This window comes from Dermacentor andersoni, chromosome 1, assembly GCF_023375885.2.
Source record: "Dermacentor andersoni chromosome 1, qqDerAnde1_hic_scaffold, whole genome shotgun sequence".
Lineage (NCBI taxonomy): Eukaryota > Metazoa > Arthropoda > Arachnida > Ixodida > Ixodidae > Dermacentor > Dermacentor andersoni.
In genome coordinates, this window is record NC_092814.1 from 62,235,032 (window position 1) to 62,247,760 (window position 12,729).

General features: G+C 45.1%; 1 protein-coding gene across 1 annotated transcript in view; it reads right to left on the minus strand.

Moving 5' to 3' along the window:
* Positions 1–231: 231 nt before the first annotated feature.
* Positions 232–12,729, minus strand: part of ERp44 (Endoplasmic reticulum protein 44) — a 56,981-nt gene continuing 44,483 nt past the window's right edge. The window contains exon 12 of the mRNA XM_050194332.3: positions 232–2,459. Within this exon, the coding sequence (XP_050050289.1) occupies positions 2,379–2,459 (81 nt within the window). The 3' untranslated portion in view covers positions 232–2,378. The remainder of the gene's footprint in view (positions 2,460–12,729) is intronic.

The window sequence follows — 12,729 nt, forward strand, 5'->3', positions numbered from 1 at the left end:
TGCAGTCCTTCACTTCTTTGGAAGCTTCTTTGTTAACCTCCAAGTTCCTGCCCCATATGGTAGTACAAACAAAATGCCATCATTGCACAATTTTTTTTTCAAGCCATGTGCCATGTATAGTAGTACTTATGCCAAATTCAGAAGTTGCAGTAAATTGTGCACAAGTAAAAGTGCATAGCACATTAATGGCTGCTACATTTTGGCAGCTAAAAGACACATCAAAACAACTGCTTAATGAGCCCCCAACAAACATTTATTATCGAAGTTTTCTTTATCTTACAAAGTGACGGTGTGCCCAGCAAGCACAAAACCACATTCATTCAAGACAGGAGAGGTAGCAGTGTGTTTCTGGTCAGAGAACCACAATTACAAGCCTCTCAAATTATTCACCAAGCTACAAAGGTGGTCAACATAGCCATCTGGCCACATGTACAAAATAGACACACAGTCTGAAATGATGTGAAGGTGATCAACCAAGTGTCAAGTCAGGCTCCTAAACAGTGACTGGCCGTTCTGTGAAAGTGCAGACCAAGAGTAAGCTATGCTTGTATATTTACCACTTCAGAACCTTAGCCGAGGCAGTTTTAATTTGCAACAGTTGAGACTAGGGTGACCACCTCCAGACCATTTGAGACAGTGCTATTCCTTTCCTTATATTATCTCAAATTAGCACAAGTTGGCATAAAAAGAACTCAGTTGAACCAGCACAGTTTCCCCCATTCATCTGTACATTACACAAAACCATGGAGAAAATGTGACAATAGATCCCCAATCATAGCAGCAAAGTAATTACTGAGCAACAGGAACCACCCTCCAGAGTTCACAGCTGTTTCACAGGTTACCAGTACATTTGGCAGATAAAAATTCTGCAGTAGCAACTGGCTTTGTTTATGCTTGCCAGCACAAGGTCAATGTGACCCCAATTAAAGTAAAAATTGAAGAAAATGATATAACGCTGCTGGAAATTTGAACTGTACCCATTAAAACAAGTAGGTGGGGGGGGGGGCAAAGTTATAGAAAGCACTGCCTATAATCGTACTGTTTACACTGAAAAACAGACTCGGCGTATGAGCAAAATTAACAATTTTGGCAAGCCAAGAAAACATCCTGTGCCAACGGTTTGAAGAGGAGGGGCACTTTCAAGACAGAGCCATCCAAGACAAGCCTATGCTGCAGGATGAAATGTTACCAAGCTACAATGATGCACTGTTACAGACCTTTAGGATCAGACATAACAAAGCACAAAAACTGATATGTTTGTCTGTTACTGCAAATAGGTGGTGGTGCTTTCCTACAAAGGAATACTGAATGGAAGCAAGGCAGCTCTGGTAGGCTAAATGACCTCTGCCCTATGCACATGAGCACCTGATCTTTTATCACAAGTAAAAACAAAACAAAAAGAAACTACAGAGGATGGATAGCCATAAATAACACTTCTCATTATTCAACATTCCAGTGTTACTGAACAGCCCAGCATCAAATCAAAACATTCATTAGTACTTTGTGCATGCAAACTGCAAAAGCACACTACTTGGTTCCTTAGCACTGCATCACATTCAGTAATTTTATCAATGTATGTGTCAGAATGTTAAAAAGGTGCTGTAAAGAGCCCAATAAATCACGTATGCTATGCCGCCATTTAAAGTCACCTAAATTAGTGTACCAGTAATATTACTCTCGACAATCTGTACAAAAACAAGTACAACCTTTCACGCTCCTTCATTCTTTTGCAATGCTATGCAGAGTCGAGTTTTTACATGCGTGCATGTGATGACAGGTTTGCTAACAAAGGGAGAAAAATAGGTAAAATGGTGTGACTGACATTCACATCAGTGACTTGAAAAAAACTCATGAACCCAATACGGTTCCTGTATTAAAGAATAAAAACCAAACACCATAAGAAAACAAAAGTGCCAAAATTCTGCACTCTGAGCAATAGCCACATTTCTCAATAATTATGCAACAAATATTGCACAACATAGACGCAAGTGGCCAATTAAACAACTTCAAAACAGATGTGCTCTACAAAACTCTTTAAAAATGAGCATGAGCCAATGGAATCAAGGAATGAAGAAGGGACATGTATTCCACATGTACGTTGCCAAAATCACACCATTTGCATCACAGCACCTGTCGGCAGTAGTAAACATAGAATATAACTGAAAACAAACTATAAAACATAATTTTCTATTTCTTTTCCCAAACCATATTGTGCTCAATACAACAGGTCTGCAACTAAATCTTTTAAAAGAGAAAAAAAATTATACAGAGCACAAAGAAATGTTTACGTAGCGATTTCCACATTCTTTACTTCTCATGGCCCTAGAAAAATGCAGTGACCACTAGTCGGACTGTACAGTTTCTCTCTGATAGCTCTACTACAGTTCATCCTTCAGTATAGTGTATCGTTGCCGAGATGGAGCCAAGTTCTTGAATGTCGACTCGGGTGGATCAGTAGCCTGCAAAACAAATGTTACTTTGTTAGACAGCGCAATGCAAAATCTCACATGATTTACGTATGCATGTTTCCTTGCACACTTTTCGGGAGTTCACATCTTGACCACAATTTTGTAAGTGCACACGCACACAAGCACACACCCAAAACTAGTTTGCAGACTGTGTTGTCTCTTAGTGTCCTTTTACCTTCTTCTGTGGGTAGAACTGTGCAAACGTTAGTAGAGTCGACTTCTGTTAATTCAACCCTGACGGGCCGACGAAAATGGTGGAATTATCCGGTGGGTCGAATTGAATAATCTACAGAAAATAACAACTTGAAGGGGCAGCGCTGCCCCTTCAAGATGTTCAACCAGTACCAACTCCACCAAATGTCGATCCTTATACAGAAAAGAACACTGACACGCGGTTGATTCACTTGGCAGAATTTGCGTTTTACGTTAACTTCACCACAATACAGCTTGTTATGCAGTGAAGCATAGCAAACAGGGGAAATGTGTCCCTCTTGCAGGACATTGCACATGTTTCTTAATTTATACGCACACACGCGCCGTTTCTTGTCACAGTACAAACACTGTGACAGGTAACAAGATTACTGGCAAATCATCAGAGCTTTAGATAGACCCCCTCACTTTTGTTGGCCCTAACGTCCCCTCGACTTTCGTAGTTTTTCCCCTTACCGCCTTCCTTTTTGTTAGCTTTCCCAAAACACATATGGTTTTTCTCCGCTTCTCGGTACCCGCAGATGGCGCGTTTGCACGTAATGAGTCCTGTTATAGTGGCCCCTACACAAGAATATCCTATAGTGGCCCCTATCCATTCTTCACATGTTTCACCGCAAAACACAGCTGCGTTGCGGCGAAGCTGACCGGTCGTGTTCGAATTATCCGGCGAAAGTCAATCTTGAGATCGAATTAATGGAAGTTAGGGCTCGCAGAAATTTATGGCCATGTCGGGACCTCCAGTCAGAATCAAATTTAGTGAAATTCGGATTAACCGGAGTCGAATCCGCCTTTTGCGACGCCGAACTTGGCATGCGCAGTGCCCTCCCTAGTGGCTGAGGACCGAAGCGATTTGGCAGGCGCACGGCCAGATTCGACTCTCTCCTCCGAGCGAGTCAAGTCCGGCCGTGGCAGGCGCTGCACTTGTCAATTGAATAGGGCGCAAGCCGTTTTAAGACTCTTACAGACCGGCACATATACGTGTCTGGCCGTGCTACACAAGTTTACCCTGACGTATATCACGACGACGCCTGCCTGTCCTGCGGGCAGACCTCCACTCTAGCACACATGCTCTGGGAGTGCAGGTCACGATACCCTAAATTCAGCAAGGAGGAGTGGGACTCGCTTCTGCGTAGCCTCGTTCTAGAAAAGAAATCCTGACTGTCCAGCATGCCCGCGACCGAGCCAGTGGGTTAGACCTGCCGATCCCCACGTGGGACTAGCCGGGTGCGCGACGAGTTCGCATCCTCGCCGGACCTCCAATAAAGTTCCTTCACTTGTCAGCCTCGCCATTCTCGCTGCCGTGCGCACGGAATGCCTTTCGAACATTAGTGCCATCGAAATTTGGCGCGATGCCAATGTCGTGTGTCACTTATGGCTGTACCTCCTGTGATCATCCCAGCAGAACAGTGCGGTTTCTCCGATTTCCGTGGGTAAAACGCGATCGACAGCGCCGTGAAGCCTGGATTAGGGCTGTGAAGCGGCAAGATGCGCAAGGGCGTCTATGGCAGCCCTCAGCAGCATCTCGACTGTGCGGGAAGCACTTTGTGACAGGTATGACAGGTAGGACAGGCATATGTAGTTCACCTCTGTTTTTGTGGTTACTGACTCATACGAATAATCGCGACAAGGACGCAAATATATGTTTGAGCTAGCGAAACAAACGATCTTTGAGTTCGCGCGAGCCAGCTGAGTGAGACGCAAAGTGTCTTTTTTTTTTTTTTTATCGTCTCTGTGCGGCCGCTAGAACACTTCTTTTTGCAACTTCACATCGTGAACACTTAAAGCTTTATAAACGCTCACCGAACACTCGCGATGTCGATGTAGTTATCTGTCGGAGCCAAGCGCACCTGCACTGCCGGGCTGACGTGGGAAACAGCGTACACTGTGGAAGTAGCTGATGGTGCTAGTTAACAATCGTTGCTAGTTGCCGTTTCGTCATTCTTGTCGGCACTAAGTGAAGCAATATTTACTTGCAGAAGGCTTAGATGCTCATTAGATAAAAAGATGTTGCAAGGATTTCATAAGGGAGCCACAGTGCTGCATGAACCAGGTCAATCAGAATATGCCAGGCAATGCTCATTTGATAAAAAGATGTTGCAAGGATTTCATAAGGGAGCCAAAGATTCCATGGTGGTACATTTTTCCAATTTCTTCTGCCATGATGCTAACTTCTAACATTCTGACCTTCTCAAAAAAAGGCTTAACAGTCAGAAAAGTATTGTGAATGCAGCAAATATAAACACACCAATCAACAAATCATACAGTGAAGATCACCTCTGATGCATAACACAAATCTTTGATGTCACTCAAATGTCTTGCAAGCATCCCCCTCCCCCCTTTTTTTGCTGTTCTTAACTGTCTCCCTTCATGACTGACATCAGAGGTTAAAAATAGTTGCTAGTGACATCTTAATATCATGAACAGCTGAAGCCAAAATGTACAGCAAGAGAAGAACAACAAATAACAGTAACATAAGCAAGCACCACCTAGCAGAACTATGAAGAGCAAGCCAAGTGAGTTAAGGAAGTTGTGCACTTAGACCTGGAAACAACCAGTTTGAAAAACATAAAAGGAAAGATGCAGTAAAATGTGCCACTGGCTTGCGCATCCTTTGTGCCAACAGGGTCACACTGGTTTTAGCAGACTAGGAATGATTAATTAAGGGGAAAATGATACATCCACCCAATTGTGACGATTGCTACAAAGGAAACCCGTACGGTTCCTCGAAAGAAAAGCCTCGTAGTTGACGAAAAATTCGTCCTGGTCCAGGACTCAAACCCGGGACCACTGCTCTACCATCCGAGCCAACCAGGCGGCTAGCAGATGGCAGCGCGAAGTCGAATTTGTCAACTCGAAGCAAAGGCAAGAGTTTTGACGTAATTATTCTGTGGAAACCCGCAAGGTGGAGAGAAGTAACAAAGGGGAAAATGATACATCCACCCTATTGTAGCGATTGCTACAAAGGAAACCCGTATGGGTTCCTCGAAAGAAATGCCTCGTAGTTGAAGAAAAATTCGTCCTGGTCCGGGACTCTAAACCGGGACCACCGCCTTTCCGGGACAGACGCTTTACCATCTGAGCTAACCAGGCGGCTAGCAGACAGCAGGGCAAAGTCGAATTTGTCAACAACTCGAAGCAAAGACAAGAGCTTTGACATAATTATTCTGTAGCAATCCTAATACGTAATGCTTAGTAGACGTAATACATTGTAGCAATCGCTACGATTGGGTGGAAGTATCACTTTCCCCTTAATTACTTCTCTCCACCTTGCGGGTTTCTGCAGAATTACTAGGAATGATGTAACAAAAAAAGGGAAAGCCTCATAGGTAACTTTTAGTTGTTGCTAACTCTGCTGGAACAAAACATTTTCAAGAAATTTCTAGCATGAGATTCTAACAGTCATGCTCTTTTATACCCAAGGTATTTTTAGACGAAAACTGTTTCTAGGCACTTTTCATTAAATTCAAAACATTATGTTTCTTTGCGCTAAACAGGGGTGGGACTGCCCAAAGTCATTTTGGAGCAATTTTTGGAGCAAGTAAAATTGCGTTTTGGAGGAGTTTGGAGAAGACAAAATTGCAGTTTGGAGTAGCTTAGAGCAGACTAAGTTTCATTTTGGAGCAACTTAAAAAGATAAAAAAAATTTTGAGGCAGTTTGGAACAGACCAGTCTGAATTCTGGTGGAATAAGGAATATGGCAGCACACTTCGAAACCATGACGGAACACAGAATAAACCAACCCGAGCGCTGTACTGCAACTGTCTTAAGCAATGTCTTAAGCTGAATTTTGAAGCAGATTACCCTGACACTGAAACTGTTTAGTGCATGCAAATTTTGGCAATAGTGATTGTAAATATTTAGTTAGTGGTAGCCAAAAAAAAAAAAGAGATGTATTCTGCAACAGTGAATCTGAAATTTCGGAAAGTAGCCCAAGACGTTTTTTATACATCTATATTTTTTTCTTTAGTGTCTCAAAAGTATGGGTGAAGTGCCTAGAAATGCGCTTCACCAACAGATCATACAGAGAAGCCAATGTTATGAACTATTGTGATTTATCGAAAACCATTTTTATATAACAGAAACAGTTTCGCCTTGCCGCAAGTCAATCAGAAAGCGGGGCGGTAGAAGTGCTTTTTGTAGCTATAGCACACTAGAAAAAAGTCGCAGTTTCACCCGAAGAGCGAAGCATCGATTGCGATAGCAAATTAGTGGACAGCTATACGAAGTATGGATAGTAGTTTTATCGGCAGTATGAACTTGTAAAACATTCGCCTACTAACGAAGTTAAAAGCATGGTGTCACATGCGCACAAGCAAATGTGAACACATATCACTTGACTGCAGAAACTTGCTGTCAAAAGGCTGGAGTGGGAAAGTGTGGCAAGCGAACTGACCTTCGTGCTGCCTCTCGCTTCAATGCTAACTAAGCGTAGAAAGCACAGCTCACACGAAGGTACTAGCACTAGGCGCACTTTGTCCACATCACTGATCGCTTTCAAGTTAAGGTACCCGCGTGCCGTACGCAGCCACCGCCGCAGTAGCACGCCACCCCCTTCCCTCCCCCAGGCGTCTCGCACCCAACGGAAGATGGCACGCTTCCTCTCTGCTTTCCTCCCTCGTGTGCCCCAGATTGAGCTGCGATCGTCGGGTGACCCTCACAAGTCACAAGTTCTACCCACACAAACAGCATACGGCTCTAGGCGACAATGTTATTGTGGTTGGACTTTCTATGGAACATGACGGCGATGGAAGAAATGTGCCTTGTCCATATAATTGCTCTCACAATAACATGGAAGAGTGGGCCAAGTGGCGGCTCAGTGCATGCTTTCCCGTAAAGTCGAAAACATTGGTGGCCCTACGACAGAACTATATATTCCTGCACCGACGCTCATGATGATAGCGGAAAATGTTCTCAAATTATGCGGTCCAATCAACGTGGTAACATATAATTCTGGGTCACCATATGTCACCGTACACCAAGAGAGCCACAATCGACTCTGGGCTGGTATAACAGAAAACTATTCCAGTATGTTTTTATATCAATAGCAATTATATGAACACTACAGGTGCATTTCTACTGTCGTCGTCGGCGTTGCCGAGATGTTCCACATAAAGTCCAAGCACGATACCGTCCTCGCTGCGCGCCGTATGCTGTATGTGCAAGTGAAAGCTCGCGCACACAAGGGAGAAAAGTGGGGAGGAAGCGCGCAGTCTTCCGTCCCACGAGGCCACTGGGGTCAGAAGAGGGACGAGGGGGGGGGGGGGGGGGGCTTCTGCTGCGGTGGCTACTGCGGTGGCTACTGCAGTGGCTACTGCATACGACGCGGCAGTGCAGGCACCTATATTGCAAGTGATCTGCGATGTATACAAAGTGCGCGGTTGCGCAGGCCTTATCTTTAAAGCGATCTGGGATGTGTACAAAGTGCGCCAAGTGCTGGTAGCTTCGTATGCACTATGGTTTCAACATTTAGTTCACGCTGAAGCGAGACGCAGCACGAAGGTCAATTCACTCACTGCTGCTGCTATGTTTTCTCAATCCAGCGTTTTGACAGAGAGTTTTCGCGGTCATGGAGTGGGATGTGTTCATGTTTACCTGTGCGCGCATGACACCGCACTTGTTAAGTTAGTAAGCAAATTTTTACATGTTTATACAGCCGATAAAACTACTATCCTTACTTCGTATAGTTGCCTACTAATTTGCTATCACAATCAACGCTTCGCCTTTCGGGTGAAGCTTTTCGCTGCGACGTTTTATCTTAAATCTGCCATAAGCCCTTCATGATAGGTCAAAATGGCTCAGGCGTCGCCCACATGGGCACAAAAACAGATTGGAATATTTTTACGTTATGCCAGCCTTGAGGACAACAACACCCACCCGCTGAATCCGCTGCAGCATGCGCCTCCCTATTATCTAGTTCACCCACAGTGCCCTCAGCCTTCTTTTTGTTGTTTTGCACCTCAGCTTGGGAATGCCACACCGCTCGGCCCACTCAAATGTATTCTAGTACGCTCTAAATACAGCAGCCCCGGCCGCTCCAACAGTTGAGAGTGGCTGCATGCGGGCCGGCCACTTGCCGGAACCGCGGAAAATTCAGTGTTATAAGCACGAAAATTAAGATAATCTGTGCGGGAGGTGCCGTCGCGCGGTATGCGGAATCTGAACAGGTGCAACTTTTTTTGAGGAACGGATCTGCTCGCTGTTCATGGCGACTGCTGGAGCGCACATGCCATAACCATTCTGGCACAGCGTGGTACAATTTCGGTCATTTTCTGTAGTTGGCGCATTTTGGTGCAGGAATTTGCATTTGTATCAAAATGGTGCAATTGGTGCAAGAGTCCAGCCCCTGGCTAAAGCAACTACCGTCAAAATCTGCTATAACAAAATCTCGAGGCAACGAAATTCTCTCAGCAAAGAAATACAGTGGAAACCTGTTCATATGTTTTTCACTGGACCGGAAAGAATAAAGCATAACAGCCGGGAAAGCGCAACAGCGAGGAAAGCTCCGAAATGAATGAAAACAGTGCAGCATTGACTTGAAACAATTTATTTCCACAAAGTGAGCTCAGGACTTAAAGAATAAAAAATCGTGGATTATCATTTGTTTCGCTTGCTGGAAAGCACCACATATTTCTCAATAGCCTGAACGGCCGCATTGCCGCCAGCGTCGTTTTGAGGTGCGATGTATATACCTGCGGAGAAAGTCCAGAGCCGCGATGGCTTTTCCAAAGCATGGATCTGCCAACTCCCTGGAATCTCATGGCTAGTCATCATCATTGCATTCCGCGGCTTCACTCGCGACCGAGTTTGCAACAATCTTGGCGGTGCTTTGGCACTCCTACGTCATGACGCCAACATCAACGGCGACATAGTTGTCGTATGCGATAGTGTGGCTTTCCCATCATCAACTGTTCCCAAGTTCACACTTGCTGCTTCTCCATGTACTGTCTTATAAGCGATGCTGTGCCTCTTTCAGAAACGGTCGATCCAGCCATTTGACGCCGCAAAGTCAGTGCTGCCCAGCCTGTCGGCTATCTCCATCGCCTTCTCGCACAAAATGCTGCCGTCGAAGTTAACACCATCAGCGTTTGCTTGTTTAAACCAGAGCCTCGTCGAGGTTCCCATACTTGGCTCCACGAGCCTGCTTAGCTTTCAGGCCGAAGAGCGCGGCATTCCCTTCCACCTCGGCATGCTTTGAGGCAATGCTGTTGAGCGTTGAGGGTGGCAGTCTTTGGCAATGTCGACCCTTTTCCGCACTGGCTGTTGTCGACTGCGTTTAGTGCGTCCAGCTTTTCCTCAAGGGAAAGCGCCTTCCGCTTGCACGACGTCATCATGAAGATTGCGGTTGGCGCGATGCAGGCACCCCAAACAACCGCCAGTCAAAACCATTATTATGTGAAGGGTGCAAACAACTTTGGTCGTCTGCTGCCGCTACTCTGGCAATGCCATACCATGATCGCCTAGTGCCTGGTGAGGGTTGTCGCTACCTTCAATATGCTGACTCTCACCCTACGTAAGTGGCACCTCCATAGACGACTGTTTTGTGGTCATCCGATGAGCACAGAAGTTATCGAGGAGGCTATGCCCGAGCCTGTCCAGGCAATGTGGCCGCGTTGGCCCACATTGCTTGGGTGGGTTCGGGGTACCAGGTTGCAACGTATCACACGGGAACATTGTCACAGCTACAATATAACAGCAGGGACATTAATACATGAGATTCTATGTGAGTTGTGCAGGGACTAGGCAAAAACGACGTGGCAGCCCGGAAAATGCTGACCGAGGAACGTAAGAGCGGGGTTCTACTGTATTTTCGTATCTCCAGGGAACATCTATAGGAGTCAACGTATTCCATACATCACAACAATTAAACTTTTTTGACAGCAAGTTTGCATTAATGTAATTTCTTGAAATTGCAGTCCGCATATTATCTACTCACGTAACCCTAACACTGTCGAAAAACTGCTCAAATAGATTGATTGTGCCCTTAAATTGCTTTAAACTGTCACCACAACATGCTTGCGTGGCTGCCGCCATTTTTGTTTACAAAAAACAGCAGTAGTGCAGTTGCAGCTGGCAACAGGCAACAGTGGTGGTGACGATGACTGTGGTTTATCCTTTCTAATGGATGAGTACTGCACAGTGTCTTCACGGGATATGTAATATACATTAAAACAAAAACAAAAAGACAAACTAAAGCGGAGGCAACCTTGCAGTGGGTACATTTACATTTAAATCTTGTGTGCCATCACAGCATGGGCTAATGCAGAGCGGAACGCCAGCGTAGCATGCTGATCCATAATCGCTGTCTAGCCAAATCCACATTCACACGTGCAGACTCCAATTACGCTTTATGCTTTGTGTACCGTGCACATGATTGTATGTGCGCAGTGTGGTCGGTGTGTGCGGTTGGTGCTAGGGTGCATCAGCTGAGTGTGTGGAGATTGGGTCGTTTGATTTGCCAGCCTCCCAAGATGCCGCCTCCGGCCAAAAAGCTGAAATTTTTGAACCTACAGGATAAGGCTACAATTACTGTCCAGGGCAGGAAGAAGATAGAGATCATCGACAAATTTGGAGTTGAATGCAGCTCACTGTCTACAATTTTGAAAAACAAGGCCTTGATTATCGGCATGGTCGGAAATGGTGCAAGTGCAAAGAACAAAATGGTGATGGCTAGGGTGTTCCCAGACATCAACAAGGCGGTGTTTGCTTGGTTTTGTGAACACTGTGCCAACAAAGTGCCACTGTCTGGCAGAGAACTTCAACAGACAGCACTCGACTTCTCGTGCATGCTCAGGCACGATAATTTTAAGGCAAGCCCTGGCTGGTTGGGCTGTTTCAAAGCCTGTCACGACATTGAAACCAAGTCCGGACTAAGGGCAACCTCTAAATATAGTGATTGATTGTTGTGGCACAGCACACAAAGCCAAAACCATCACGGGACTCGCATAAAAAAAAGCCTAGGTCCTGCACAAAGTTCAAGCGCAATAAGACTGCATACCGTTTGCTGTAATGTGAGGAAAAATGTTTGAGGGTGAGCTGACAAGGATCGTGGCTTGATGCGCACAGTACTCTCACATGCCCAATGTAGGAGATGATGTGATCGAATGCAGCCTGTGCGCCTTTCTTCACATTACAGTACTTAGCGACGCATTGAACCTTTGGATTTGGCGTATGTTTGTCTAAAACGCAATGCATGGTAGTGACATTTTGTTCCAAATAACTGTCGCGTGGTTTCTGAAGTTCGAATTTGCAGAAGTTTCTCTTTACTCAAATACAAAAGGCATTGCTGGGACCAACAGAGCAGCTTGAATTATCCGTCAATTCGAATGATGAGATTTCAAATTATTGAGGTTTGAATGAATGATTCAAATATGAATGAACAGCAAAAGAAAACAAGACGGCGACTCAATCAGTGATGGCTTCAAGTGCTCTAAACCAAAAGTCAACAACGCGTGTGGTCGGTTGATGCCTTATTTTACAACGCTGTTAGCCTCTAGTTCAGCATTTTTCGTGCCCACATAAGTCAGCAAAAAATGTGGGCCAATCCTGGCAGCAGTACAGAGCCAGAAGCAGTGGCTTGTACCCCGCAAGGTAGAGGGATCAAGCAGTCAGCAAAGTGAAGCGAATAGTGCATAAATTCTTTGGAATCACGCTTACAACATACAGAACAGCATACATTTCAATAAAGAACAAGGACAAAACAATTATCCAAACCATGTAATTGATGATAAGGCACTCTTGATAACAATGCGAAGCACGTAGCGCTCTCCTCCCCACATACATTTCCCGGTAAAGATTCATGCTGCGCCGACAGCAGCATGCGATGTGGGGAGTGATGTTTCTAGGCTTTCATATATTAAAGAACCAGCCTAGCAACTGATTTCAATGTTGTTGCAGCACCACTATGGGCGGCGGCGTGCTGTCAAAACTACCATTACAGTCGAACCCACTTATAACAATATTCAAATGCCACAAAAATTCCATTGTTATAACTGATAATCCTTATAAACGGGTTGCATGAAAAAATCAAAATGGGGGGATGACAGAGCTGATC